This window comes from Chanodichthys erythropterus, chromosome 20 (assembly GCF_024489055.1).
Source record: "Chanodichthys erythropterus isolate Z2021 chromosome 20, ASM2448905v1, whole genome shotgun sequence".
Taxonomy (NCBI): domain Eukaryota; kingdom Metazoa; phylum Chordata; class Actinopteri; order Cypriniformes; family Xenocyprididae; genus Chanodichthys; species Chanodichthys erythropterus.
The window spans coordinates 5,121,181-5,147,072 of NC_090240.1; the positions used below are offsets into that span (position 1 = coordinate 5,121,181).

The 25,892-nt window shown below is 36.4% G+C and overlaps 2 protein-coding genes across 2 annotated transcripts; one reads left to right on the forward strand and one right to left on the reverse strand.

Moving 5' to 3' along the window:
- Positions 1-2,122: 2,122 nt before the first annotated feature.
- LOC137009429 (uncharacterized) lies at positions 2,123-14,525 on the forward strand. Its single transcript, XM_067371669.1, has 6 exons — positions 2,123-2,215; positions 4,245-4,812; positions 9,880-10,020; positions 10,184-10,248; positions 13,149-13,415; positions 13,898-14,525. Exons 2-6 carry the CDS (start codon positions 4,269-4,271, stop codon positions 13,940-13,942), a joined length of 1,062 nt encoding a protein of 353 aa, XP_067227770.1. The 5' UTR covers positions 2,123-2,215; positions 4,245-4,268; the 3' UTR covers positions 13,943-14,525.
- A 2,752-nt stretch (positions 14,526-17,277) lies between these two features.
- pnpla1 (patatin-like phospholipase domain containing 1) lies at positions 17,278-23,980 on the reverse strand. The gene is made up of 9 exons (XM_067370463.1): positions 23,776-23,980; positions 22,885-23,117; positions 21,279-21,344; positions 20,947-21,156; positions 20,815-20,875; positions 20,017-20,247; positions 19,804-19,936; positions 17,622-17,744; positions 17,278-17,542 (listed from the first exon to the last, which is right to left on the reverse strand). Exons 1-9 carry the CDS (start codon positions 23,978-23,980, stop codon positions 17,278-17,280), a joined length of 1,527 nt encoding a protein of 508 aa, XP_067226564.1.
- Between the last annotated feature and the right edge of the window lie 1,912 nt (positions 23,981-25,892).

Here is a 25,892-nt window from a genome sequence, read left to right on the forward strand (position 1 = left end):
TGACAAGCAATATAGTAAACTAAAATATATAATGTCACTTCTATTAAAACTTTATTGTCATGTATAATATATATTTGTAATTACGTTTTTAATATATTTGTAATTATCATTTGTAATGATGAAATTGCAATTTAGTACATTTAAAATATATCAAAGTTTAATGTAGTATGAAGTAACACACTAAAGTTAAATTATAATCAAGTACATATAATATAATCACCTTTTCATGTGCTTTAGTATGTTAGTCAACACATCAAAATAAGTGTACTTCTTTAAAGCATTACATAAGTTTATTAAAACATAATGATATAAAATGTACTTAAATGTAAATCTTTTCATTTGATATTATTACAACATGCACTTTTTAAAAGTGTACTTAAGTTTGTTAAGAAACATGAAAGTGAACTCTCTTCAAGTGCACTTAAGTGACCAAGATTTGAAGTATGCGACGATTGCACATTCAATTCAATACACTTCTTTTTCACGAGGTTAGCATGGTTGACAAGTTTCAATAGAAATTACATTAAAGTATATTTTAGTTTACCATACATTTTTGTCAGTACATTCAGCAGTATCCATATTTCAATGATTTCAAATACAAGTAATTCTGAAATTACATATAAAGATGTACTTAAGTTCTACTTAAGTGGGTCAAACAGCACTCTTAAGTTCAACTATTGCATTTAATAAAAAAATAAATAAATAATAATAATAATAATAAATAAACTATACTACATTTTCATTTAATTGCAAATAACATGCAATTAAGTTTCCAAAAACGTTACATTCAGTTCACGCTTAAGTATATTCATTCATTCGTTAAGTTTTATTATATGTGTAAGAAATACTTTTAAACTATGATAAAATGCACTTCATTTTCACAAAGAACTTTCACTTTTGTATTAGGAAACAAATCACACTGCAAATCTATAACACAATTCTCATTATCAAAAGACTTCTGAATCTTCATTACATTGCACTTTAAAAGTTGCTACATTGTCATTTAGAATGATATATATTAATGTTTATTGATTTAAATACAGAAGGCAGGATGCCCCCTTTAGCTCCCTGGCTGCCCAACATCAAGCAAATCTAACATTAGTGTTAACCTACTTCTGAATAATTAAACTCATGTGAATTATTCACTTGGGTGACTTAGAGGTAACATGGTGTTTCCTGACCTAAATCAGTTTGAAAGATGCCAAAAAAAAAAGACACAGGATCTCATGATAAACCCTATTTTGACTTGCGTATGGTCTCTTAAGGGAATTTAAGTTGAATATCTGCTTCGCTGTGGTCTGTGTAAGCACAGGTTATGTTTCGCCAGCCAGATTGAATTCTGGTGTGATAGGCTTCTGCACTCATCAAGTTGTCAAGTCTTTTGATGTTATCGGAATGGAACGGAATAAGTAAATAAGGTGTCCGACAGTTTGTCAATTTAAAGGATGGTCAGGAACTAACCGAGCCTAGTCTGGCGAATAGACCAGTTTAGATTGTAAATATTTCATTGATTATTTCCAATCAGTTTTAGAGTGTTTTAAAAGGAGGCACCGCAATACTGATTATGTAATGTTGAGCCTGAAGAAGAGCCTGATGTTTAAGGTTGTTTGGTTTATTGAGCTCAAAGAGAAGGAAATACCCAAATATTTTTACTTAAGGCAGTTTATAAAGAGAAAATAGATAGGCCTATATGAACATGTAGAGGGTATAATGTCAGTTTAGTTGGAGAGATACAAAAAGATTATATGCAGCATGAAATAATGTAATGATATTACACATTAGGCTCAAGGAAAATAAATATTGTTTGTTAACGGCAGACATTGAAATGCCTCAATAATGCAAGAGAGGAAACTGAGTATTTTCTGTTATAAGGAATATAAATAAAATTATCTTTGAATATAGCGCCATCATGCGGACAGTTTAAAATTGTTTAAAAGCCTACATGTAGAGTGCTTCTTTTTTATTTTCTAATGACTACAAAAGAAAATTATGTTTTACAGAACTACCAGTTGCAGTTTCATTAACTGCTACAATATGTAATAATTATGTATGATTCTAATGAATATTCATGATGTAGGTGGGCCATGAATGTCACGTGATTCTATCTTGTTGTTAACTTGCAGGGAAGTTGTAGCGTTACTTCTGCAAGCACTTTTGTAATGTGAGGTTAGCGTTATTTGATCTCTACATCCAAAGGTGGTCTACATCCAAAAAGGTGAGGTTTAATTGGCGTAACTTTACTTAAACCAGTGATGTCGCGATAAGTTTAATGAATGGGACAGCGCGCCTGTCTGTATCAACAAATGAAAAGTTGTTTTATGTAGGTCTACAAAATGGGAGATTACGAAGGTAAAGGTTGTGTCTCAAAACTTAGTGAGCTGCCTAACGTTACTTAAAGAAGCATTTAAAGCAATCATAGTCGTGGATAGCCTATGATGCCCAAAAATATCTAAGTAGGCAGCTCACTAGTTTAGACACAGCGGAAAGCAACTTCCGTGTTGACAGGTTCACATAGGATATAATTAATTTCAACTGTTTAGATTTGCTCAAAACATCTTCTTCATTTAATTAAAACTATTATATGTAATATATATGCCTTTATCAGAGTGAAAAAATATAATCTAAAAACAGTGAAATAATTATAAATAGTTTCAATATTTATTGTGTGAATAAATAAATAAAAATTATGCCTGTAAATAATAATAATAATTTAAAAAAATGATATCGTTGTAGGATCATTTTCACCACAGCCATTGGTTATCAAAACAAATGTTTACCAAGGTCACAGAAGATAAAAATAAGAAAATAAACTCAAAACCAATTAAAAATCACTTCTGGTCAAATTGAGCAAATGCTTAAAGGGTTAGTTCACCCAAAAATGAAAATAATGTAATTTATTTCTCACCCTCATGTCATTCCACGCCCGTAAGATCTTTGTTAATCTTCCGAATACAAATTAAGATATTGTTGATGAAATCCGATGGCTCAGTGAGGCCTGAATTCACAGCAATGGTACTTCCTCTCTCAAGATCCATTACTAAAAACTGTTTGTGTGAGTTCAGTGGTTCTACCTTAATATTATGAATCGACGAGAATTCTTTTTGTGCACCAAAAGAACAAAATAATGACTTTTCAACAATACAGTGGATTCATGTGATGTCACGTCAACTGTTATGACTGCGGTTACGCCCACTGAGTGGCAAAAGACTGAGTAGCAGCATTGGTTTTCAGCGTGAATGCCGCAAAAAAACACATCCAAAACAGGAAAGAGGTTTGCGACTGACTGTACAAATAGCTTTGACACAAAATCTGAGGTATATTTTTACAGACTGCTGAAAGCTACCGAAAAAAAAGAAGAAAATAGGTTGCTGCAATTCACAGAAACAGCTGGACTCCAGGCAGAGAAACATGTTTTGCAGTTATTATTTTGTCAAAATGTTGGATTTTGGGGTAAAATCATACCCTATATATTGTATTGTTATATATTGTGTTGACAACTCATCAATTAAATATTCTGCATAATTGGGTGTTTTATATAAACACTGACAAAAACTACTTTCGAGCCCAACCTTTAGTGTTTGCTTTACTCGCATTTTCTCAGTTTCCCCTATTAAATCCAGTCATGCAGCAGGTTCTTTTGCCACTCGGTCCAGATGAGGGAGCGTGTTCCGGTGGGAAAGTGACCTCTATATAGTGATGGGCCAATTTCAAAACGCATCAGTGATTTGGAGCACCAAAGTCATGTGATTTTAGCAGTTTAGCAGTTTGATAGGAGATCCGAATTACTGATTCGATTCATAAAGCTCTGAAGCAGTGTTTTGAAATCGTCCATCACTATATTGTTGAAAAGTCATCTTTTTTTTTTTTTCTTTTTTTTTTTTGCCGCACAAAAAGTATTCTCGTCGCTTTATAATATTAAGGTAGAACCACTGAACTCACATGAGCTGTTTTAAATATGTTTTGAGAGAGGAAGTACCATTGCTCTCAATACAGGCCTCACTGAGCCATCGGATTTAATCAAAAATATCTTAATTTGTGTTCCGAAGATGAACGAAGGTTGTATGAGTGTAGAACGACATGAGGGTGAGTAATAAATGACATTATTTTCATTTTTGGGTGAACTAATCCTTTAATGTGGAACTGGAAAAGTTGTTTAATTGTGTGTGTTTGGGATAGATAAAATGCTATGAAAATATAGTGTGTGTGTTTTGATTCTAACAGTATTATATTGTTTCATTATATAGGCATTGTGAATGCAGTGAACAAACATGTTCAAGTCTCCTTCCTCTCAGCTGCTGTTGTTAGATCAGAAGTGTGCTAAATGTCTGTTAGAGACGTACGTCAAGCGGAGCCTCAGTCTGAATGAAGGATGCAGGAAACATCAGCGGAAACAACTCAACAGGGTGAAAAGGGATGAACGAGAAAGCCAGGCCAGACGGGCGTCCAGTGACACCTCCACCCACCGCCTGTCCGTAGAGAAGCATCTGAAGATCAGCAAGTGCACTGAATGCACAACATCAGCATCTGATTTACGTTTTGAGAGCCCGAAAGGTCCAAGCAAGACCAAAAGGCGTTCTCTCTTCAGAGGCTTTCTCAACCTCTTCTCTAAGAAGAAGTCTGACCTGAAGGTGAATGGAGAAGGAGTTTCAGAAACAGATTGTGGACAATCTACTATAGAACGGGGGATTGACCACACTAAGAGTTTGAGAAAAAAGCACTCTCTGAAAAAGATCTTGTTCAGCAATCAAAAAGTTGAGCAGAGAGAGTCATTACAAATAGACTTCCCTGGTGATGAGGAACGGCTTTCACATGGTGAGTTTTGAAGTTGGTGAGTGTTGTCTGTAGGGGTGTTCGATATTGACAAAAAATCTTTGTATTATCTTTAGTATTTTTAGTGTTTTTGTGCTGGTACCTTGGCTATTTTAGGCCTGTCTGTCTCCCGAAGCATATCATGACAGAAATGAATGTTGACATTGAGCAATAGCTGCCACTTAAATCAATTTCCAGGAGCATTTTTATTTTTTAATAAGGGTTTTTTCTAACCTTATTAAATTAGATTTTATGTCAAATTTAATCAAATTCAATTAGAATAATATAAAAGCTGTGTCAACGAATCTATTTAAGACTGCAGAAGTGGCACAAAAGCTGCATCTTAAGTAGCATTTAGAAGTATTTACACTGCAATTAAAATGAATAATGCTATGAGATTAATGTTTTAAAAAAAATATTATTTAGATTATTTTTTAATTAAATGATACTTTAAATATGTAACTAAAAGCTCCAGTTGGTGGAGGCAAGTCTTAATGAGTGAGTCACTGGGTCATTCACTTAACCGATTCATTCAAATAGCTGATTCATTCAGGAACCAAACCCTGTGGCTTTGTTTGGAATTATTTTCTTTGGCGAAAATATATAAAAAAAAAAACTGACAATATTGTGTCTAAAATGTAATTCACAATATTAACTTCTTGTTTGTTGAACAAGTCAATATCACATTTGCAATCATGCAGATAAACCAAAAATTTTCTGATCCCCATTGACTTCTTCTGTAGTATTTTTTTATTTTTAATTTTTTTTAGGGCTGGGCGATATATCACATGCGATTGTCACGCGCATTTCGTCAGTAAAGCCGGTTCCCTGATTACCGCGAAATCACCATCACCTGCTTTCAAATGGAGCGCAATTTAATAGACAGAACTGTAGATCACTGACAAGCTACGCAATATTGTGCTCATTATCGCAGATGAATCGGCTTCGATAATGAACGCGATATTGCGTAGCTTGTCAGTGAACTACGGCTCTGTCTATTAAATGCCGCTCCATTTGAAAGCAGGTGATGCCGATTTAGCGGTAATCAGGGAACCGGCTTTACTGACGAAATAATTTGATTACCAACATTTTTCAAAATATCTTCTTTAGCGTTCAACAGAACAAAGAAACTCGTCCACGTTTAGAATAACTTAAGGCTGAGTAAATGATGACAATTTTCGTTTTTGGGTTAACTATCCCTGACATTTAGAGCATTAGTAAAGGTCTGTTCACACCAAGGCTAATGTTCAGTATGGAAATTCAGTGCAATAAACATTTTATTTGAATAAAGAGGTGGCCACACAACACTGTTCATTTCCTTGACTTCCATTCATACACAAGTGAATGCGGGACCGGAAACACAAGCTTAATGCTGCGTCCGAAATCACATACTATTTAGTAGGTTCTGCAATTAATTTTAAACTTACTTAGCAACTGTTTATAAAAGTATGTTCTATATAGTATGAATTTGTGTAATATGAATGAATTTCGGATGTACTACATTTGCCATGTTGTCATTGTCATGTGACCTACCAGCGTTAGTTGCGTCGTTTCACCTCCATTCACAACTCCTCTCCTGTGGCCTCATTTGATAGTAAATTGTCCATCAGATGAACACTTCAGAATCTCGGTGGAAGTAGTATGTCATCCAAGTACTATTCACCTACTGTTTTATGAATATGAATTCGGACATACTACTCAGCTCTCGTACTGTTTTACGTCTACTATATAGTATGGAAGTAGGCATATTCAGGTCTGATGAACTCTGACCTATGAATTTGTGTCTCGTGACGACATCTAGAAGAATGATACATCATGTTGTGACCTCTTAAAACTGAAAGCACTTTCAAAATCACAATGTGTACCAAAGTGCCCAACAACAAGCATTTTCAAATGCTAAAGAAACAAATGAGTTTTTAGTACTCTGAAATGCACTTAATGAAGGGGATGTTGTTAAGAACAGAGGAAGCTCATTCCAGAGCCTTGGAGCTGATACAGAAAAGGCCCAGTCAGAGAGGCCTGACTCACACCCAAATACAATGCATTACAATGACCCTAAATGCTGGTACACACCAAGCCGACGTCAAAGAACTAGCGTTGATGAAACCTGACTGTGTTTTTGCCTTTCATCGACTGCATCTCGGCCAAAAAGCTACGCTTGAACTTACCACAAGGACTAAAGGCGACTGTGCATTCTGTGCCTGTGTGTAAGTAAATATCTGTCTATATCAGCAGGTATCAATAGTCTGTTTTCGTCAATTCAAAAAAGGAAACCGAAACTAGGACTGCAGATATACAAACCAACGCTTGTTTACCATTTTGAATATCAGTCATGCTGATAACTTTCTACTTTCCAGTTGGCTCACGTTATTATGAAAATAGTCATGCATTTGAATCCTCAGATGATGTAAAATTATGTACCGTTTTGACTTCTTTGCTTGCTTTCATTACTTTCGCTTTTATTCTCGCTTTTTATTTATTCCCCAAAAAAAACCCAGACGGCGTCTGACTAGAGCCATTGGTGTGGAACATACCGAAAAAAAAACTAAAGCCGCTTTTCCACCAAATTTACTCAGAACAATTTGTCCCAGGAACTTTTTTTCCCCCAGACCTGTTGCTGTCTGCATTTCCATCATGGTCTAAAGTACTGTGAAGATTATAGGCAAATTAGTCCGGTAAGACTGCGTGCGACTTTCCAGTTCCTGCTGGATTTTGTCCTCCGTATATAAGCTTAAAGGGTTAGTTCACCCAAAAATGAAAATTCTGTCATTATTTACTCACCCTCATGTCGTTCCACACCCGTAAGACCTTCGTTCATCTTCTGAACGCAAATAAAGGTATTTTTGATGAAATCCGATGGCTCAGTGAGGCCTGCATTGCCAGCAAGACAATCACACTTTCAGTGCCCAGAAAGCAACTAAAGACCTATTTAAAACAGTTCAGTGGTTCAACCTTAAAGTTATAAAGTGACGAGAATACTCTTTGTCCACCAAAAAACAAAATAACGACTTTATTCAAAATATCTAGTGATGGTAGACTGGGAAAACCCAGCCTGATCTGCCGCCGATTTGATTTCCCCCGTCAACTCAGTCTGGCAACCCATACATTCATTTCTACTGCTTCTGTTACACTTTTGTGGGAACCAATCACAGACTGGCTTATCCACCTTGCTCGCTATTGGCGGGTATAACGCGATGACGACAGAGAAACGACGGCAAGCAGATCGTGTTCCAAGTGCGATATGATTGTTACACACTGGTTGCAAACTCTATCTGATCTACCCATCTCTCGCACGACCGTCAATCCATTTCCTTTTAACCTCTCGATGATGCTGAATGACTTCTTTTGTTTAGGAAACAAATCGCTCGAGTGGGTGTAAATACCACTCACTTTCATGTTTTTTTTGCACAACCTGCAAAAATCGCTTGATGCCATTGCTGCTTCTGCAAACCGCTGATCAATGCTACAAACCAATACAAACTAAACCTGTCTGGAGTTTTTCGCGTCGCACTGCCAAGTACATCACCTGGATCGTTGATCTGATTGGTTGAAGTACTATCCAATTGCGTGAAAAATGCTCGTTGATCACACCTCTTGTGCAATAGAAAATACATACAGACTCCTCCGACCAATGTTCAATTTTAAATTGAGCTTGGTCTGGTGATAGCCAGACAATAGTGATGGGTGATTTCCAAACACTGCATCATGCAAAAGATGCATTGAGTCAACCAATCAAAATGCATGTCTGCATGTTCAGTGCCTAAGACCCACCCCTGAAAGTTCCTTAACTTTGAAAAAGTACTACCTCGTGAGCACGGACTTTCTGAGGGTGACCTTTTTACCCAAAACTTCATTTAGACCCTGGTTCCTGTGGTCGAAACACACCGAGAACCACTCCAAAGTCACTAGTTCCTGGACAAAGTTCCTGTGGTCGAAACGTGGCTTAAGCCGTCAGACGATCAAAAAAGTCCCGACATTGCCCGACGGTCGACCTTTGGCTAGGTGTGTCCCAGCCACCGTGTTCTGCACTGTTGGCTCTAGTTGGATGCTGTCAGGGCTTTTTTCATGAATGCACAATTATTTTCATGATAACATGAGTTGGACATAAACATGAGACTGGAATAAAGAAAGTGATCATTGTGATTGATATACAAAACAGTAAGCAAGTGCTGTTTTGTTTGCGATTTGTATATCTGTTCCAGTTTCAAGAGTCCCAGTTTCGGTTTACATTTTTGAATGATGAAAATAGACTATTGATACCTGCCGAAATAGACAGATATTTACTTACACGCAGGCGCAGAATGCAGCTTTTTGGCCGAGACGCAGCCGTCGAGATGCGACAACACAGTCAGCTTTTGTCACCGTTAGTTCTTAGACGTCGACTTGGTGTGTCCCAGGCTTAACAGGATGAAACGCAGGCATGCACACATTTCTCCAAGTCCTCAACAGAGAGGATAGACTTTAACTTCAGATAGACTTTTTCACTGTAATTTATTATTATTATTTTTTTTTTTTCCCTGGAAGCAACCCCAGGTGATCTTTAACATCCTTGTTACGTCCCTTTAGCCATCCAATACTTCACATCAGCCAGACATTCATACAGAGACTCAAGAGAAAGTTTCTCGACAACAGAAAGAACTTTTCTGAAAGAATTTTAAGCTGCTGGTTTGCAGCACTGCAAAGAAAATGGAGTAGATTGTGTATTTTTAAATGTTGTATTTATTACTATTTGTTGTATGTCAGTGACCCATCACCACACTGAATAGCAGAGGAAGAATCTGGAACTGGCTCTGTACTCTTGTATTTGGTATTGTTTGATGAACACAATAGCAAATACAAAAATCTGAATATGTAAATAATGTTTGACTTCCTTTTTTCTCCATGATAAGGTTACTTGGGTAACTGCAGTATTTCCATATAAATTTGAGTTTTTGTGCCAAATAATAATTCTGGTGTGAACAGGCCTTCATACTGAAATGTCACTGTATTGTTGATCCATATCTTGTAAATCTGGAAAAGGAAAAAAAAAAAAATGTGAATGATTTCTTGTTTCCCTTCCTCTCTATGTAGTGAGTGTGGGCTCCAGTAATACATATTTTGAGACGGTGTCAGAAGAATTGGAGTTGATTGTGAAGAAGATTCAGTTTAGTCCGAAAGATGATCCTGCTCCAATGCCCTCTGCTGCTCGTGGAGAAGATTACAGCTCTGCAGGTGACCCTCTCTAATGAAACATGACTAGCTGGAGATTGTCAATTCATGTTTTAGAGCAGAATAAATTCCACAGAATACTCTGGGAGATTTTATTTATTTATTCAAAACATGTATCACAAGTTCATATTACAAACTGTAAATGTACACACTTGTGTCTCCTCAGGTGATGACACTACAGAGAGGATTATCAGCTTGCTGAAACAACATGGAGATATTATTGATCAAAAAGTTAGCATTTTAAACTTTGGTTCATTTAACTTGAAGTCCCCGTGAACCGGAAATCGCAAACGACATTTCTCCAAAATGTTGTGACGTATTTCCAAGTGAAACGGAATGTTGAATAGAGGGCAGGGTTTTACTTTAGCGTTCCTCCTCTCTTCATCTCTCGCTCATAGCAGATTAACGGTTGGAGGGGAGTGGTTTAAGCGTTTTCAACCCAAGCCGTCAAACTGACATCATCAGAGAAGGAACACCATTCCAGACCGGAAGTAACTTTTCAGATTTTGATTAAAGATTACCGTGACAAACTTTTTTTTTTTTTTTTCTGTGTATTAACCTGCACAGATTAATTGGTCACCACAAGACTTGTAATATACATATATATATATATATATATATATATATATATATATATATATATATATATATCTCAACTATATACAGAAGTTATTTTAAGGAAATAACCCAATCCATATTTATCACGTTACAAGACTCTTGTTATTAAAAATAAAAATAAGACACACAATTAGTAGAGGCAACAATAATAATCAAAATGTGAACAATGTATTAATAAGCAATTTAATAAATGTTTAATTATTGTTCATTAAACTTATTAATACTTATTTATACATGTTCATTTATTAAACATATTAATAAATGTTAATTTCCAACAATATTTTGGGTTCATTTTAAGCAAGAAATACAGTAATTTTAAACAATAGCTGAGTTAAATAAAACTACCTAGCAGGCTGAGCAAACATTTAACCCAACTGCTGGGTTAAAACAACCCATTCACTGGGTTTGTCAATTTTCAACCCAACTTGGGTTGTTGTTTTTTTGTAGAGTAGATAAAAAAAAAGTTATTTAGTCACAATAAGCTACAAAACTGAAAAGCATCTCTTGTGTTATAAAAGTACAAAATAAATAGAATAATGAAAAATAAAACTTATGCAGGGATTAGTTTTTGCACTCCTGTAGTCTTTTTCTGCCTAGCTCCAGTGATTGGCACATCTGGATGATGTCATCTGCCCGCTACCCCCCTTCATTATAACAGTGGAATCAGCTTCAAATACTTTGTCATTTATGGTCATACAGATAAGGGTAACAGCAGGTTCACACTACTCCATTTCTCGTATGTGGTGCAGAAGTAACACGGGCTTGTGTGCTTTCACATGACACGTTTGCAGTGCACAACTGATCCACGGTTGTATATTACAAACACAACATTTTTTTTCCTTATTTTTATTTCGAAAACAAAAGTTACTGAAAATGCTTTATCAGAATTGTGATTCTCTTTGTGCACAATATATTTATACAGTCTTTCAAATGCACTAAATTTAAAGGCACAATATGTAGTTTTTTTGCCGCTAGAGGTCGCCTATTTAAAACAAAGGCGTAGCTTGATGGCGCCAAGATTGAGCGTGGAATCATGGAAGATGTTGTCTTCACCTCACAGCCAAGGAAAAGAATCCGACGAGACTCGGGCAGAAATCATGTTCATGGATGAGATTATTACCCTCATTGTAGTATGAAGCAGATCAGGGCAGAGTGCTGTGAGAGCTGAATGAGGCCGCTAGAGCGATTTGATAAAGAGACACGATCGCAACACACGGCTCGACAGCAGTGGAACTTTTATTATGCCACAGTCGCCGGCGACGCTTCTTCCGGTCAAGCGTATGTGGGGTAAAGCAGCGCTATTTATCATATTAGATATAATTGAGTGTGTTGAAAATGATGTTATAACATTATTCTGTGTTATAACATTACTCTAAGCTAGATTGATATTAGAATATATTAATATAATCAAGAAAACAAGATTTAAACAATAAGACTAAACATGTTGAGCAATATAACGATTAGTTTTCTGTCTATAAACCTATCCAAACAGTTGTTTCCTTGTCTAATAAAACATTATTGGAAACATCTATAATGTACATGTCAACAATATATATAACACTATTGTAGTGGTTTTTGGATATTTTAATCCAAAAAGCTTACATATTATGCCTTTAAACAATGTATTATACTTGTACTTAATATATAAAAATCAATTTATATTAAGTTGCTCAAGCAAGTGGCAACAATTTAAACAGTACTTTTCTTATGTTTAAATCACAAACATTTTAAATGAAAACTTGAAACAGCCTTTTCTTTATTCAAGAAATCCTGTGGGTCATAAAGAACTTTGTTTTTCCACCTCCACAAAGAGACAAGTGTCATCCAGTATATCACCTTGTTTATTGTATCTAAATGCGATGTAAGGTGTAGATTTCCTTCCTTTACCCTGGGCAACTGTGAAACACAATTGACCCTTCGCCGGCAGTTTGATTGACAAGCGATCTAACCAATCATAACGCCGAATCCGCCATTTTGTCCGACAAAGCAGTCAGGAGTTAGAAGATTAACCTATGTGGACTTGAACTAGAAAAATCGTGTGTATTTACATCTTTCTGCATTTGAAACAACATTCCTTCTCATGTTCATTCATGTTTATTTGATGCTATAAATAAACTAGTAGGAAGCGATGATTGGTTCACGAGCCGTTTGAGCTGAGCTGTAAGACATAATTCGAAAATGTGTTTTCGTAAAAAATGGTTCTGGTTTCTTTTCCGTGAAGTTTGGGGAGCGTGTCCCAAAAATTAATCGAAACTCCAGCGTATAGGCTACTAGCAAGCTCTTGCGTGCCATCTGAACTCTTGTTCTGGGTTGGTGCATAGATCGTCTCTTCTTCTTCTTCTGCTCATTTTTCTTTTTGTGGCGGTTAGCAAACAGTGTTGCATTACCGCGTGCCCCCTTCTGGATTGGAGTGTGGTTCGTCTGTGACTGACTGTACGCACCGAACCGTGTTTGTTCGGGATGAATACTTGTACCATTACCCCCTACTAGCTCCCCTTGTATTCTCATTCTAGATCAGCAAGAACAAGAGTGTCCAAGACTTCCTCCAGAAACTGACTTACAGCTCATTCCAGCAGCTGGCAGATCACTACGTAGCCGAGATCCCTAGTCCTCTTCCCGAGACTACAGACGCCTCCCCTGAGCTGGTCAAACTCGCCTTCACCCTGGACTTTACTGCCAAAGTGGCTGGACTGTGCAGCCAGACGGTCGGTCGAATCATGGGGTTTGGTTATCAATACCTCCAGGATTCCTTCACACAAATGTGTGCGGCCCATAGACAGGTAAAAACAGACCAGACAGCAAAAGCAAATGTGTGTAATTGTTTGCATTAAAGTAGAGGAGCACATTTGGGTCTCGCGGAGTAACATGTGCTAAACGCCACCAGGAAGGTTTGGCGTATTTTCCCACTTAATCATTAATTCGTCTGATGTTGATAAACAATAGCACTGTGACTGTGCCAAGTTCCTGTTCAAATGGATGGGGTGATGTGGAATGTGGTCATGCATTTATAACTGTGATAGAAGTTGTTTTTGCAGCTTAGTTTTTGAGCTCAATTTTTTTCCACTGAGGAGGAAGTTTTGAGTTTTTAAATTTCAGGATGTTCATAAGAAATCAAACTCTTACAACAAAGTTAGTCATTAAGGTAGCTATTAAGTTAGTTAGTTAGTTCCTCATTTTGTTTCCTGTTTCTTATAGATAGTTTCAGGTTGTGTGCAGTTCATTTCTCAGGTCATTTCTCATATCATGTTTCATTTCCTGGTAGGTGCCTGAAGATTTGGAAGAACAGAATACCTGTGATCCAGACTGACAGCTTATTACTGTGAAGTCAAAAACGCCAAACAATGAAATGGGGTAAATTCAGGAAAAACAAAACAAAAACTGTGATATATGTGTAGCTGCTTTTGTGAACAAGCCAAATGTAGTAGTATGTAGTAGTATTACAAGGACTGAACCAGATTTTGAAGCTGTGAATAACAAATGTTTCTTGAGTGCCAAATCCCTGAAGGATCATGTGACACTGAAGACTGGAGTAATGATGCTGAAAATTCAACTTGAATAACATTTAAATTCAGTTATGTTAAATTGTGATAACATTTATTGTAATAAAATTAAATTGTAATAACATTCAAATAAATGCAGCTATGGTGAGACTTCTTTCAAAAATATAATAATCTTACCGACCCCAACCTTTTGTAAGGTAGTATGTATTAGAAATATTCTGCACTGTGACATTTTAGACTAAACCACGAGAACATTAAAATAGTTATCGGGACCTCATTTCAGAACTGATGTTTACGGTAAACAACATTACACTTGGGTATAAAATGTAAGATATGGATCAACTGTCATGTGATTTTTATTTGGCTAGATCAGACTGAGCATCTCTTTGGATATTATGCCATTTTAAAAAGGTAATTCGTCATGCGTTTTAATTGAGGAGGTGGTGTCTGTGGAAGGACCAGTAGATGTTTGTTCTGAAGGTGGTAGATGACGTATCGTACAACTGCATGATCGAGCTTATGTCTTTATTAATGGTTGGCATAAAATAATGGCAGTATTTGTTTCTGGATGTGAATGTGTGGTTTCTGGAACTGCATTAGCCACCCTTGACATTTCAGTGCATCCTGTATAAACACATACTGCATTGAGCACCATTGCTAATCAATCTCAAATGATTCATGGAGTTTGGCCTTGATGTAAGCAGGGTCCTGTGATCTAACCACCTATTCATTATTATTATAGTCAGCTGTGGCCCATTACAGGTGTCCTATATTTCTGAACTGAAAAAGTCTAATATATATAACTTCTTTAACACACATCATCATAATTCTAGTTGATGCTAGATGAAATAATAAACAGTAAAATGTATGATTTCCCAGGACATGGGTCTTCACCCTTTTGATGCCCAGGCAGCTGTATATTTTCATGTTTAAAAACCTATTATATTGTGCGTGAAACATATTGTGATATAAAACAGACAATAAAATTAAACTATTGGTTGTTATATTTTCATAATAATAATAAAGCAAAATGTTAAAATGTTTCCTGGGAAAAGTTAAAAGCATATCTGAGATTAACATTTTTTTTCCCCCCACAAAAATTTGCTGTTATAGTGCTATCAATAAAATAAAAGAATGAAATAATAATATTATAACACGTGGTCAATGTGAATGTAAAAAAAAGCTTTTTCAATAATATATTATAAATATGTAAACTTGGCGTTTAAAATACATTGGTAACACTTTATAATAAGTATATAGTAATAAAGTATTTAAAATCATTTGCAAACTATTAGTTTATAGTTAAAGGTGCAATATGTAAGATTTTTATATTAATATATCCAAAAACCACGTGCACAGTTATATATTTTGTTCTGTTGTGTACTTAGATTATCCTAAATGTTTCCAAGAATTTGTAAATTCAGAGAAATTCACAATTTTAAATAGTGCCCATCCCTTGTCACTTGTTGCCTGCCAATGACATAATATCTGCGTTATCCCTGGTTTCTGCTTGTATTGCATAGTAACCATAGCAACAGACGCGGAAAGCTGCGTAACATCTAGCGGCACGCTGTTGTTGTTTCGTTCAAACATTATAGACCATGGCAAGCAAACTTTGGGACAAAGGAGAAATAAAACGAGGATCAATATCGCGTGGTGTTTTCGAGATGGCTAGAGCTTTGTGACAAACTTCGACTTGACAGAGACGCCGCTATTGCACGTTATTAGACGTGTTATATATCTCAACATGAATGAAATGTCCTCATTCCTTATATCCCCGGGACTCACATGTGGCACTGATATCTGTCTCTCTTCTCGGCCACGCCCTGCTTCATAAACATGAATGCATTCACTCATCCATAAACATTATTTCCCTATAAACATGATTAAATCCATCAGCATGACAAGTTGCATAATTTAACGCGTTCACTGTCAACAATCTACACCTTTGTTATTGTTTTTGAAGAGTTTAGCGACCCCTAGCAGCGAAAAATACAGATTGTGCCTTTTAATTAACAATTTATAAACTGTAGTTAATACATTAATAGACTATATAAACAGTGAGTTCTTCATTCATTGCCACTATACTTAACAAATTATTATTGTTTAATTGGCTCATATGTAAAGAGTTATGTATAATGCTTTAACAAATTAAATTAGGTCACTGAAAATCAGAAAATGACATTAAGTGCTTTACACCAACTTTTATTGGACATTAATTACATTAGTATTAAGAGTTCCTTAAAATGTTTAGAGTTTACCAATACACTACCAATATAAATGTTACCAATACATTTGGTAAAATCCTTTATTTATCTCTAATTTGTATCTTCTTTTTTTAAGAGTTTCACCAACATAAAATGGGCAATGGCTTAATTGGTAGCACTTTACAACAATGTCCCATTAAATAATAAAAACATATACAACTTTTGATTTTAATAATGTATTAGTAAATGCTGAAATTAACATTAACTAAGATTATAAATGTTTTGGTTACACATTATTTGGTAACACTTTATTTTATAGTGTCACTGTTACATCTTACATGTAGTAACTGTAGTAATAACTAGAAAATATGCATAATTACATGCAACTAACACTAAACCAAACCCCCATCCTATCCCTCGTACATGCAGTTATTTACTATTACATGGTACTTAAGTATATAATTACACTGTAATACTGACACCTTAAAATAAAGTGTAACCCTTTATTTTTAAGGTGTCTGTGTTACAGTGTAATTATATATGAAAGTAGTAGGCCTAATAATAATTAACAACATGAACTTACTATAGGGTTAAGATTAGGGTTTGGTTTAGGGTTAGTTGCATGTAATTATGCACAATTTATAGTAATTACAACGGTTATTACATGTAACATGTAACACTGTAAAATAAATGTTACCAATGTTAGTTAACTAAAGTTAAGAAATCAAACCTTATAGTAAAGTGTTACCACAAATTTTCATAGGATCTTTATGAAGAAAAAGACACGAAAAATTGTCCCAATGCTAGTCCCATGTTAGCAATATGTATTCAGTATTTATCTGAAAAAAAAAAAAAAACATGAAATAGCACAGAACGATACATCAACTTCACTCTGTGTTGAGTAACATTAACCATCCTGCATTGCTTGCATGTTTTTAATTTCGTTTCACATCAGCCACGTGTTGTTGTAACGTGTGTTGCACCTCGATCTTGCGTCTCCTCGACTTGCTCTCTATCTCTAGTGAAAACAGGAGTTTGTAGAGGTTTGACAGGGTCTGTGCCACAGAGGGACTCTCCGGTAAAAGGGAAGAGACGTGCCCATTCTGATTAGAGGACGCCATGTGTCTCTCAGCAGACTCTCTGCGCCTACGGTGCTCATCGTGAACTTGTGCAGGTATGAAACTCATCAGACTCAGCATCCTTTGCATAAGACAGAAGATACTTCCTCAGTGGCAGTGTTAACAATTAACAGCAGAAAATGTTTTTGTTGTGTACTTACATGTCTCCAAGGCCTTTCCTCATAGTGGACATAAAGATGTTGAGCATAAAGATCATTAATAGCTTGAAGCCATGCCAGAGCCAGTATGCCACAGTCATAGCATTAGTGATCCATTTCTGATACCTGTGAAACAGCATATCCAAACATCACTTATGAGTGCTTATGAACAGCATCAAAATATTGCCTTTTAAATGAAGAACCTTTTAGGTAACTTTTTTAGATTTAATTATGTCACTTTTATGTGTTTAATGAAAATTGTTGTTGCACCGAAATTACTTTTATACACCGAAAATGTTAATCTATTTAGTTGTACATAAACATTTAAATTGCGCATAAGGCAGTTTTTTATTTAAATGTTTCTTTCAACATACCTTCTGATGTTCTTTCATGTTTATTTTGTGCTGTAACTTGTAATAAAGAGGAAGAGATGGTCGGTTTACTGCTGCTTGAACTGAAGCAGTGATCTGTCACGCCACAAAAAAGATTGCCAAAATGGTATTGCTTGAATTTCTTAATAAATTTGACAGTATTTAAAAGCTGACTTTTTCATTTCTACAGAGCCCCTAAAGGGACATAAAGGAAAAAAAATATGAGATGTGAGAAAAATATATATATATTTGTCAATGCTTTTGCGTTCTCTAGCAAATGTTTTGTGTTCCCCCAAGGAACTTTGCTTTAGCTCGCAAAGAACACAGAGGTTTATTTTTAGATAGGTAGATTATTTGATGGTAGGTGCACTACAATATGTTTAGTGAAGTTTTGTTCATACATCAAGACAGAGCCCCAAAAGGTGATGGGGGAAACAAAATATGTTCCCCTGAGAAAATTTGCAAAACTCTTGCGTTCCTGTTAAATTTAATGTTCTCTCACAAAAGTTTTGCGTTCCCAAAGAAACTTTGCATTATCACACAAAACTTTTGCTTTCCTCTGATAAAATTTGCATTCACTCACAAAACTTTTGTGTTCCCCTGAGAAATAGTGTTCTCACAAAAGTTTTGCATTCCCTGAGAAATTTTGCGTTGTTTCACAACACTTTTGTTTCCCTGAAAATTTTGCATACTCTCACAAAAGTCTTGAATTCCCAGAGAAACTTTGCATTATCTCACAAAACTTCTATATTCCCTGAGAAACTTTGCGTTCTCTCGCAAAACTTTTGTGTTCCCCTGAGAAATAGTGTTCTCACAAAAGTTTCTCATTCCCTCAGAAACTTTGCATTCTCTCACAAAACGTTTGCGTTCCCAAGAAACTTTGCGTTCTCTCACAACACTTTTGTGTGCCCCTGAGAAATTTTGCGTTTTCTCACAAAAGTCTTGCATTCCCAGAGAAACGTTGCATTATCTCACAAAACTTCTATATTCCCTGAGAAACTTTGCGTTCTCTCGCAAAACTTTTGCGTTCCCCTGAGAAATTTTGCATTCTCTCAAAAGTCTTGCATTCCCAGAGAAACGTTGCATTATTTCGCAAAACTTTTGCATTCCCCTGAGAAATTTTGATTCTCTTGCTAAACTTTTACATTCCCTGAGAAACTTTGCTTTCTCTCGCAAAACTTTTATGTTCCCGAGAAACTTTGCATTCCCACAAAACTTTTGCGTTCTCCTGAAAATGTTTGTGTTTTCGCACAAAACTTTTGCTTTCCCCTGAGAAATTTAGCTTTCTCTTGCAAATGAACGCAAAAGTTTTCCTCCCATCTCATATTTTTTTCATCACAATGTCCCTTTAGGGCCTCCATATCATCAACAGCATAGACTAAAAAGATCTCATCAAATTGAGGACAGATTAAAAAACGCGATTGATATTGACAGCCCAGCTCTAGCATCCACACAGCTAGAGCTGGGTGCTAAATGATTACCTGTGTAGTTTATTTACGTTGTGTGCCTAATATTCCAGTATTTATTATAAATGGTTCATCAGTGGACATCATTTTTTTAAAATTCATGTGCCCTTGTTATCTTTAATAAAATAACTTCCCCTCCATCTTACAGCATGTTTGTTGGTGTGAGAGTGGGACACCCTGTCACTCACATTAGACTGACCAATAGCAAACCACAACCATCCAACCAATTCCTCACGGACAAAAAAAGTCCCACCCTACATTTCACTTGGATATATGTCACAACAGGAAATTTGTGAATATTTGGACAAAAAAAAAATGTTTTGAAATAAACTACAATTAGTTCAGTACCTTTCCCATAAGGTTGTGGCACTCCACATTGGCAGTGTGAACAGCAAGAGCACGTATGAGAGCATCCGTTGAGATAAAGAGACATCCGGATTACTCAGAATCTCCAGCTGCCCCATGATATTACACAGCAGCACTTAAACAGAGAATAGCAAACTGTCTCTCTTCTGTATCAAATCTGCTATAATCGGAAATGCAAAAAGGACACTACAGTACCTTCCTGAACCTTTTCTGGTGAGTTCTTGGGTACTGTCAGCTCTTGATGGGATGGACTCACGGATGAACAAACCCCATTGATGGTCTTCTCCTCAGGTTGTTTGGGGGAGTTCTGCTGTGATTCCTCTTCCTCAGCGCTATCAGCCTGTGTCAGCATCCAGTGATCTGAGCTCAGTGAATCATCAGATGCATCAGACTCCTTTCTCCGTTGAGGGTACAATGGCAAAGCGTCTGTCGAGGTGTGTGAGACAGTTATGAATGACAGCGCTTCATGGAGTTGTTTCAGCTTTTTAAGATTGATTTTGAAGGTTCTGATTTGTCCGATTAGTTTTCGAAAGAGGACAAAAGATTTACATGCATCTCTAAAATTTTATTTAGAAACTGATTTCGCCAAGTTCAACATGTTCAGAGACTATCAAAGATGTTGATCCAGGAACAACATTCCAATCAACCAATCAGATTTGAGGGACAAGTGTACAGTTCAGGTCAAGTTTAGGCTTACAACCAGAGTTAGGTGCCTCTACATCAGTGTCATTCATCTATCATTTCACTCTGATTTTAGGGATAACTTCTAGGTAGAGTTGGTTTAGAGGTAGCGATAGGGTTTGAACTAAATTTTCACACTGGAATGTTGTTCCAGAATCAACAAATTATGTTGACCTAAGGTTTTGTTTTAAAAGCTGTGCATACGTTGACATTGCATTTATTACTGTCTTACCAAATGTAAAAAAGTACATTTACACTTTACATATTTCTATGAATACTTCCGATAAATAATATATTTACAGTAAAACTTACTGCTCTGCTGCAGAAAGTATACGGTATCTTGGTATCCACTGTAGAAAGCCTTCTTCAAAACCTGACAATTACCAATAAATGAAGTTAAAGGAATGTAAAAATTAAGTACAAGTACATAGTTACAGAACTCACCCTCCAGTCTCGAGGGAACATAGCATCTACCAGTCTGATGAAGTTGGTCAGGGAGCACTGGAAGGAGAGCTGCTGGATGATGGCGTCACAGAGGATAGTGGAGGTGTCAGAGGGACAGATGTCCATGTTTCCAGCAAACGGGGAGATGGTGAGGGTGGGAGAGAAATCCTCCAAGGGTTGGATGTTTGTGAAACCTCCATCCATATAGTGCTTGGAAAGTATAGAGGTGTTATATTTTTAGCTTGTTTTAAGCAGCATGTTGGTTTAGTGTATTTCTGTAGTTCTGAGGCATGTTGTCACAGAGTGCTTAAAGTACAAACACTTTTACTCACCTCGCCTTTATACTGTGGTGGGATCACGCCAGAGTATACAGGAACAAAACAGCTGCACAAAAGAGCCTTAAAGAGGACGGAAAGAGACCACTTAAAGCAAAAGTGAAAGTACTGCACAGTTTTAAGTACTGAAATATTGTTGGACGCCATTTCAGCACATTGTCATTTGAACCTGACAGATTTTAAAAATACAAATTTTACCATGGTCAAAAAAGTTAGCCTATTTTTGAGAATCGTTGAACACATGTACTAAAGCTACATTTTCTCTTTTGTAATGTCTCTCAGCCATCTCACTTTCTACAGTCTTTCTTCAAATTTCCCTCCTGCTGTCTCCTTCCCCCTCATGAGTGGACACGCCCACTGCTGCTGATTGGCTCACTCTCTCTCTCCCCTCCCCCCTCATGAGTGGACATGCCCACAACTGCTGATTGGTTTCACTCAGTCTCTCCTCCCCCATCATGAGTGGACACGCCCCCTAATTCTGATTGGCTCACTCTCTTTCCCCCATCAAGAGTGAACATGCCCCCTACTGCTGATTGGCTACAAGTGGTTGTACTGGGGTGCGTTTCCCAAAAGCATTGTTAGCCAACTTGTGTGGTTGGAACGACAGCTCTTGAGCTGTAGTTAGAAGCATAGTTTCCTGTTTTTATGACATGTTGACTTAATAAGTCCTTATCTAGAGGAAAATAAGCAAGCTGACATTAAGTACAATATATATCTTTTGTTTCGAATATATACAAATGTCATTTATATATTTTAGCTTGTCAAGAGATTTAAAGCACCGTTTAGGAGAGTGCGCATGTGCGTACATGCTCTAGTATGTCAGAACAAGCATTTGATTTAATCTGGAAATAAAGCAAAATAACTGAGGAAAATGAGAATTAGTCCATCCGTAATTTATAGCAGAAATTATAGCATTAATTCGATCTCAAACGGATTCATTTAAATAAGTTATTACTTCACCAACATGGTTGAACGACAAGTTTGCGACAATACGGTTTCGGGAAACAGTCGTGACTAGCTAGGCTACTTGATTTGTTCAACGATGCGTCGTACTATGGTAGTTGAGCAGCGAGTTTCATCGTTGTTCGGGAAACGCACCTATGCTCGGTCCAATCCACTTTCAACAGCGTTTCTCAGAAATCGCTTACTGCACATTTAACCTGTATTATAAAGTTGGGAGAACACTACATTTTAACCAAATTGATGATTGTTATTATTTTTTTCCTCTTCTTAAAAAGAGTTGTGTTTGTTAGAATTTTCCAACAAAAGCTTTTGAATCCAAACTAATATGGTTTATCTCGTTTTTGGTTAAAAATGAACATAACTGACAGCTGCCACACAAATATTAAAACAATGATTTTTACTAGTTTTAGGTGTGCTTTAATTTGATATACAATAGATTAATATTATATTTATTTTTCTTGTTTATTGTGTTACCCACATTCAGTCTTACAACTTCGCAAGTAATAAATGTGCGTTGACATTTACTGTTGTTGGGCGAATTTTCACAGGGTGCGAAATCCAGTCAATACTGTAAACTTAATATTTTGATAGATTTTATACATACACATAAACGAGATGGCAAAAAAATCATAATGCTTACTTTTATAAGGTCATCATTGGAATGAAATTCCGACATCAAAACATTTTTTCCATCAGACATGCGAGTCATGGAAATATGCAGGCGGCCGGTGGCCAGAGTGTGGGCATTATCAGGCAGACAGCGTTGCAGTGTGACTTCCAGCCACCTGAAAATATCCACTGTGGGATTGAGAAGACCGAGCGGGTGTTGTTTGGTAAATCTCGCGAATTCCAAAAGCTGGTCTCGCACACGTCCTGTGAGAAGAAAAGGTGGATTTAATGACTTATTTAACAGTTAATTTTAGGTCCTGATTCTTTTATCCAAGGGACTTACAGCCAGTGTTGCATTCAGTTACTCTACAAAAGTAATTAATTATGGCTACTAATTACATCTTCAACAGTGTAATTAGATTACTTTGCTAATTACTCTTTCTAAAAAGTGTTGCATTACTTATTATAACAGGTAAAATTTACTTTCTAAATCCAATATCAACCTTGACCAGTTAAAAAATACAAGGATAGACATGAAATTGCTCTTTTAATTCTTTCAAATAAATAATATACAATTGCATAAAATTATTCTTGAACTGACCAAAGTATTTAAAGGGAGAAGAATATGTTAAAAACATACATTTTAACATTACACGTCAAATTTGTATGTTAAATCCATATAGATTTGTTCTGTATAGTTTATAAAATATTTAATGCAAGTACATCATAAGTAACTGTTATTAAATTACAAAAAAATAAGAGTAATCCCTTACATTTTCAAGGGCAAAGTTATTCAGTTACAGTAATTAATTACTTATTAATGCATTACACCCAAGTTTGAACCTAAAACCTTTACAAGTACAACACTAGTCCTATAGTCAAAAAAATGAAGGTGAATATGAATAGAAACATCCCCAATTACCTAGATTGGACCCACACACAACTGCTGCAGCCACGAGAGAGCCAGCTGACGCGCCATACACTCTTGGTGCTCCTTGCAGGATCCAGGCTGCATTATCCAAAAGACTCTGTGCAGCACCAAGTTGATAAGTTGCTAGAAAGCCAGATCCACAGAAAGACACGGAGAGGTTCTCATTTTTAGACAGAATGCATAACGGTGATGACATGACTGGAAAAATCCCCTCGTAGTCGAATGGTATCAGTTCTTCAGGTCTGTAACTCTAACTCAAGTCAAGGACAATCAGAGCAACACATTAAAACAGATGGTCACGGTGTTGTTAAAATCAAAAAAATGTACAAAAAAAACAAAAACAAAAAAAACGGTAAAAGTTCCTCCTTCCCCTCTAGGTTTCCATGAATAATCTCAAATCAATTCCTCACTTCATGATGTCAGAATTAGGCCTGTTATATGTGTGTCTGCCACAATGTTCACATGTCTACATTATTGTCGTCTTCAGAGCAATACGAATTGCTTGACATTTAGTAAATGTCTTAAAATGAGCTAGATTAGATAGAGATAAGCGAAACCAGGCGTGGGTTACAAGCACATCCACCAAGAGGGAGAATGGATCATAGAAGAACTGAATCAATACAATTGACACAGTTAGTTGATTTACCATGCAATAAGCCAGTAATGTCATTTCCTCTGAGCTGAACTGGGGTTCTCAACCTTTTTGACTCAAAGGCCCCTTATTGGCCCCAACAATATTCAAAGGCTCAATGACTTTTCCAGTTGTTCATAATTTATTAGATAAAAATAAGGATAATGATTTTTAAGAATTCAAACTTTCTATCGGGTAAAAGATTTTAGAGCTTGGCATAAGTAGAAAAATCTGTTTATTTCAAGATTATAAGATTTTATTGATTTACTCTGACTTTTCCAGGTATAGAAATCACACTTTGAATTAAAATACAACCTGAATAAAATGAAAACTGAAAGACTTTCAAATAACATGAGCCTATATTTTATTCACAATAGAACATAGATAACATAACAAATATTTAAACTGAGAAATTTTACAATTGTATGCACAAAATGAGCTCATTTCAAATTTGATGCCTGCTACAGGTCTCAAAATATTTGGGACGGGGGCATGTTTACCATGATGTAGCATTTCCTCTTCTTTTCAGAACGGTTTGAAGACATCTGGGCATCGAGGTTATGAGTTTCTGGAGTTTTGCTGTTCTTGCCTGATATAGGTTTCCAGCTGCTGAATAGTTCATGGTCGTCTTTAATGTATTTTTTGTTTCATGATGTGCCAAATGTTCTCTATAGGTGAAAGATCTGGACTGCAGGCAGGCCAATTCAGCACCCGGACTCTTCTTCGACAAAGCCATGCTGTTGTAATAGCTGCAGTATGTGGTTTTGCATTGTCCTGCTGAAATAAGGCCTTCCCTGGTATAGACGTCATCTGGAGGGTAGCATATGTTGCTCTAAAACCTTTATATACTTTTCAGCATTCATAGTGCCTGCCAAAACATGCAAGCTGCCCATACCGTATGCACTTATGCACCCCCATACCATCAGAGATGCTGGCTTTTGAACTGAACGCTGATGACATGCTGGAATGTCTCCCTCCTCTTTAGCCCGGAGGACACGGCATCCGTGATTTCCAACAAGAATGTCGAATTTGGACTCGTCTGACCATAGAACACTTTTCCACTTTGAAAAAGTCTGTTTTAAACGAGCCTTGGCCCACAGGACACAACGGCTCTTCTGGACCATGTTCACATATGGCTTTGTTTTTGCATAATAGAGCTTTAGTTGGCATCTGCAGATGGCACGGTGGATTGTGTTTACCGACAGTGGTTTCTGGAAGTATTCCCGAGCCCACATCATGCCGATGAATGGTGAAGTATCATCATGAGGGCCCAAAGACCACAGGCATTCAATAAAGGTTTTTGGTCTTGTCCCTTACGCACAGAGATTTCTCCGGTTTCTCTGAATCTTTTGATGATGTTATGCACTGTAGATGATGAGATTTGCAAAGCCTTTGCAGTTTGACGTTGAGGAACATTGTTTTTAAAGTATTCCACAATCTTTTTATGCACTCTTTCACAGATTTTATGCACTTTTTC

What these genes read in the sequence shown, in the direction of transcription:
- LOC137009429 (XM_067371669.1), top strand. Translation starts at nt 4,269, where the DNA reads ATGTTCAAGTCTCCTTCCTCTCAGCTGCTGTTGTTAGATCAGAAGTGT. An exon ending in TGAGGAACGGCTTTCACATG is followed by an intron (nt 4,813 to 9,879) that starts GTGAGTTTTGAA and finishes CTCTCTATGTAG; the next exon opens with TGAGTGTGGGCTCCAGTAAT. An exon ending in AGAAGATTACAGCTCTGCAG is followed by an intron (nt 10,021 to 10,183) that starts GTGACCCTCTCT and finishes GTGTCTCCTCAG; the next exon opens with GTGATGACACTACAGAGAGG.
- pnpla1 (XM_067370463.1), bottom strand. Translation starts at nt 23,980, where the DNA reads ATGTCATCACCGTTATGCATTCTGTCTAAAAATGAGAACCTCTCCGTG. An exon ending in TGTGTGTGGGTCCAATCTAG is followed by an intron (nt 23,118 to 23,775) that starts GTAATTGGGGAT and finishes TTCTTCTCACAG; the next exon opens with GACGTGTGCGAGACCAGCTT. An exon ending in CACCACAGTATAAAGGCGAG is followed by an intron (nt 21,157 to 21,278) that starts GTGAGTAAAAGT and finishes ATACTTTCCAAG; the next exon opens with CACTATATGGATGGAGGTTT.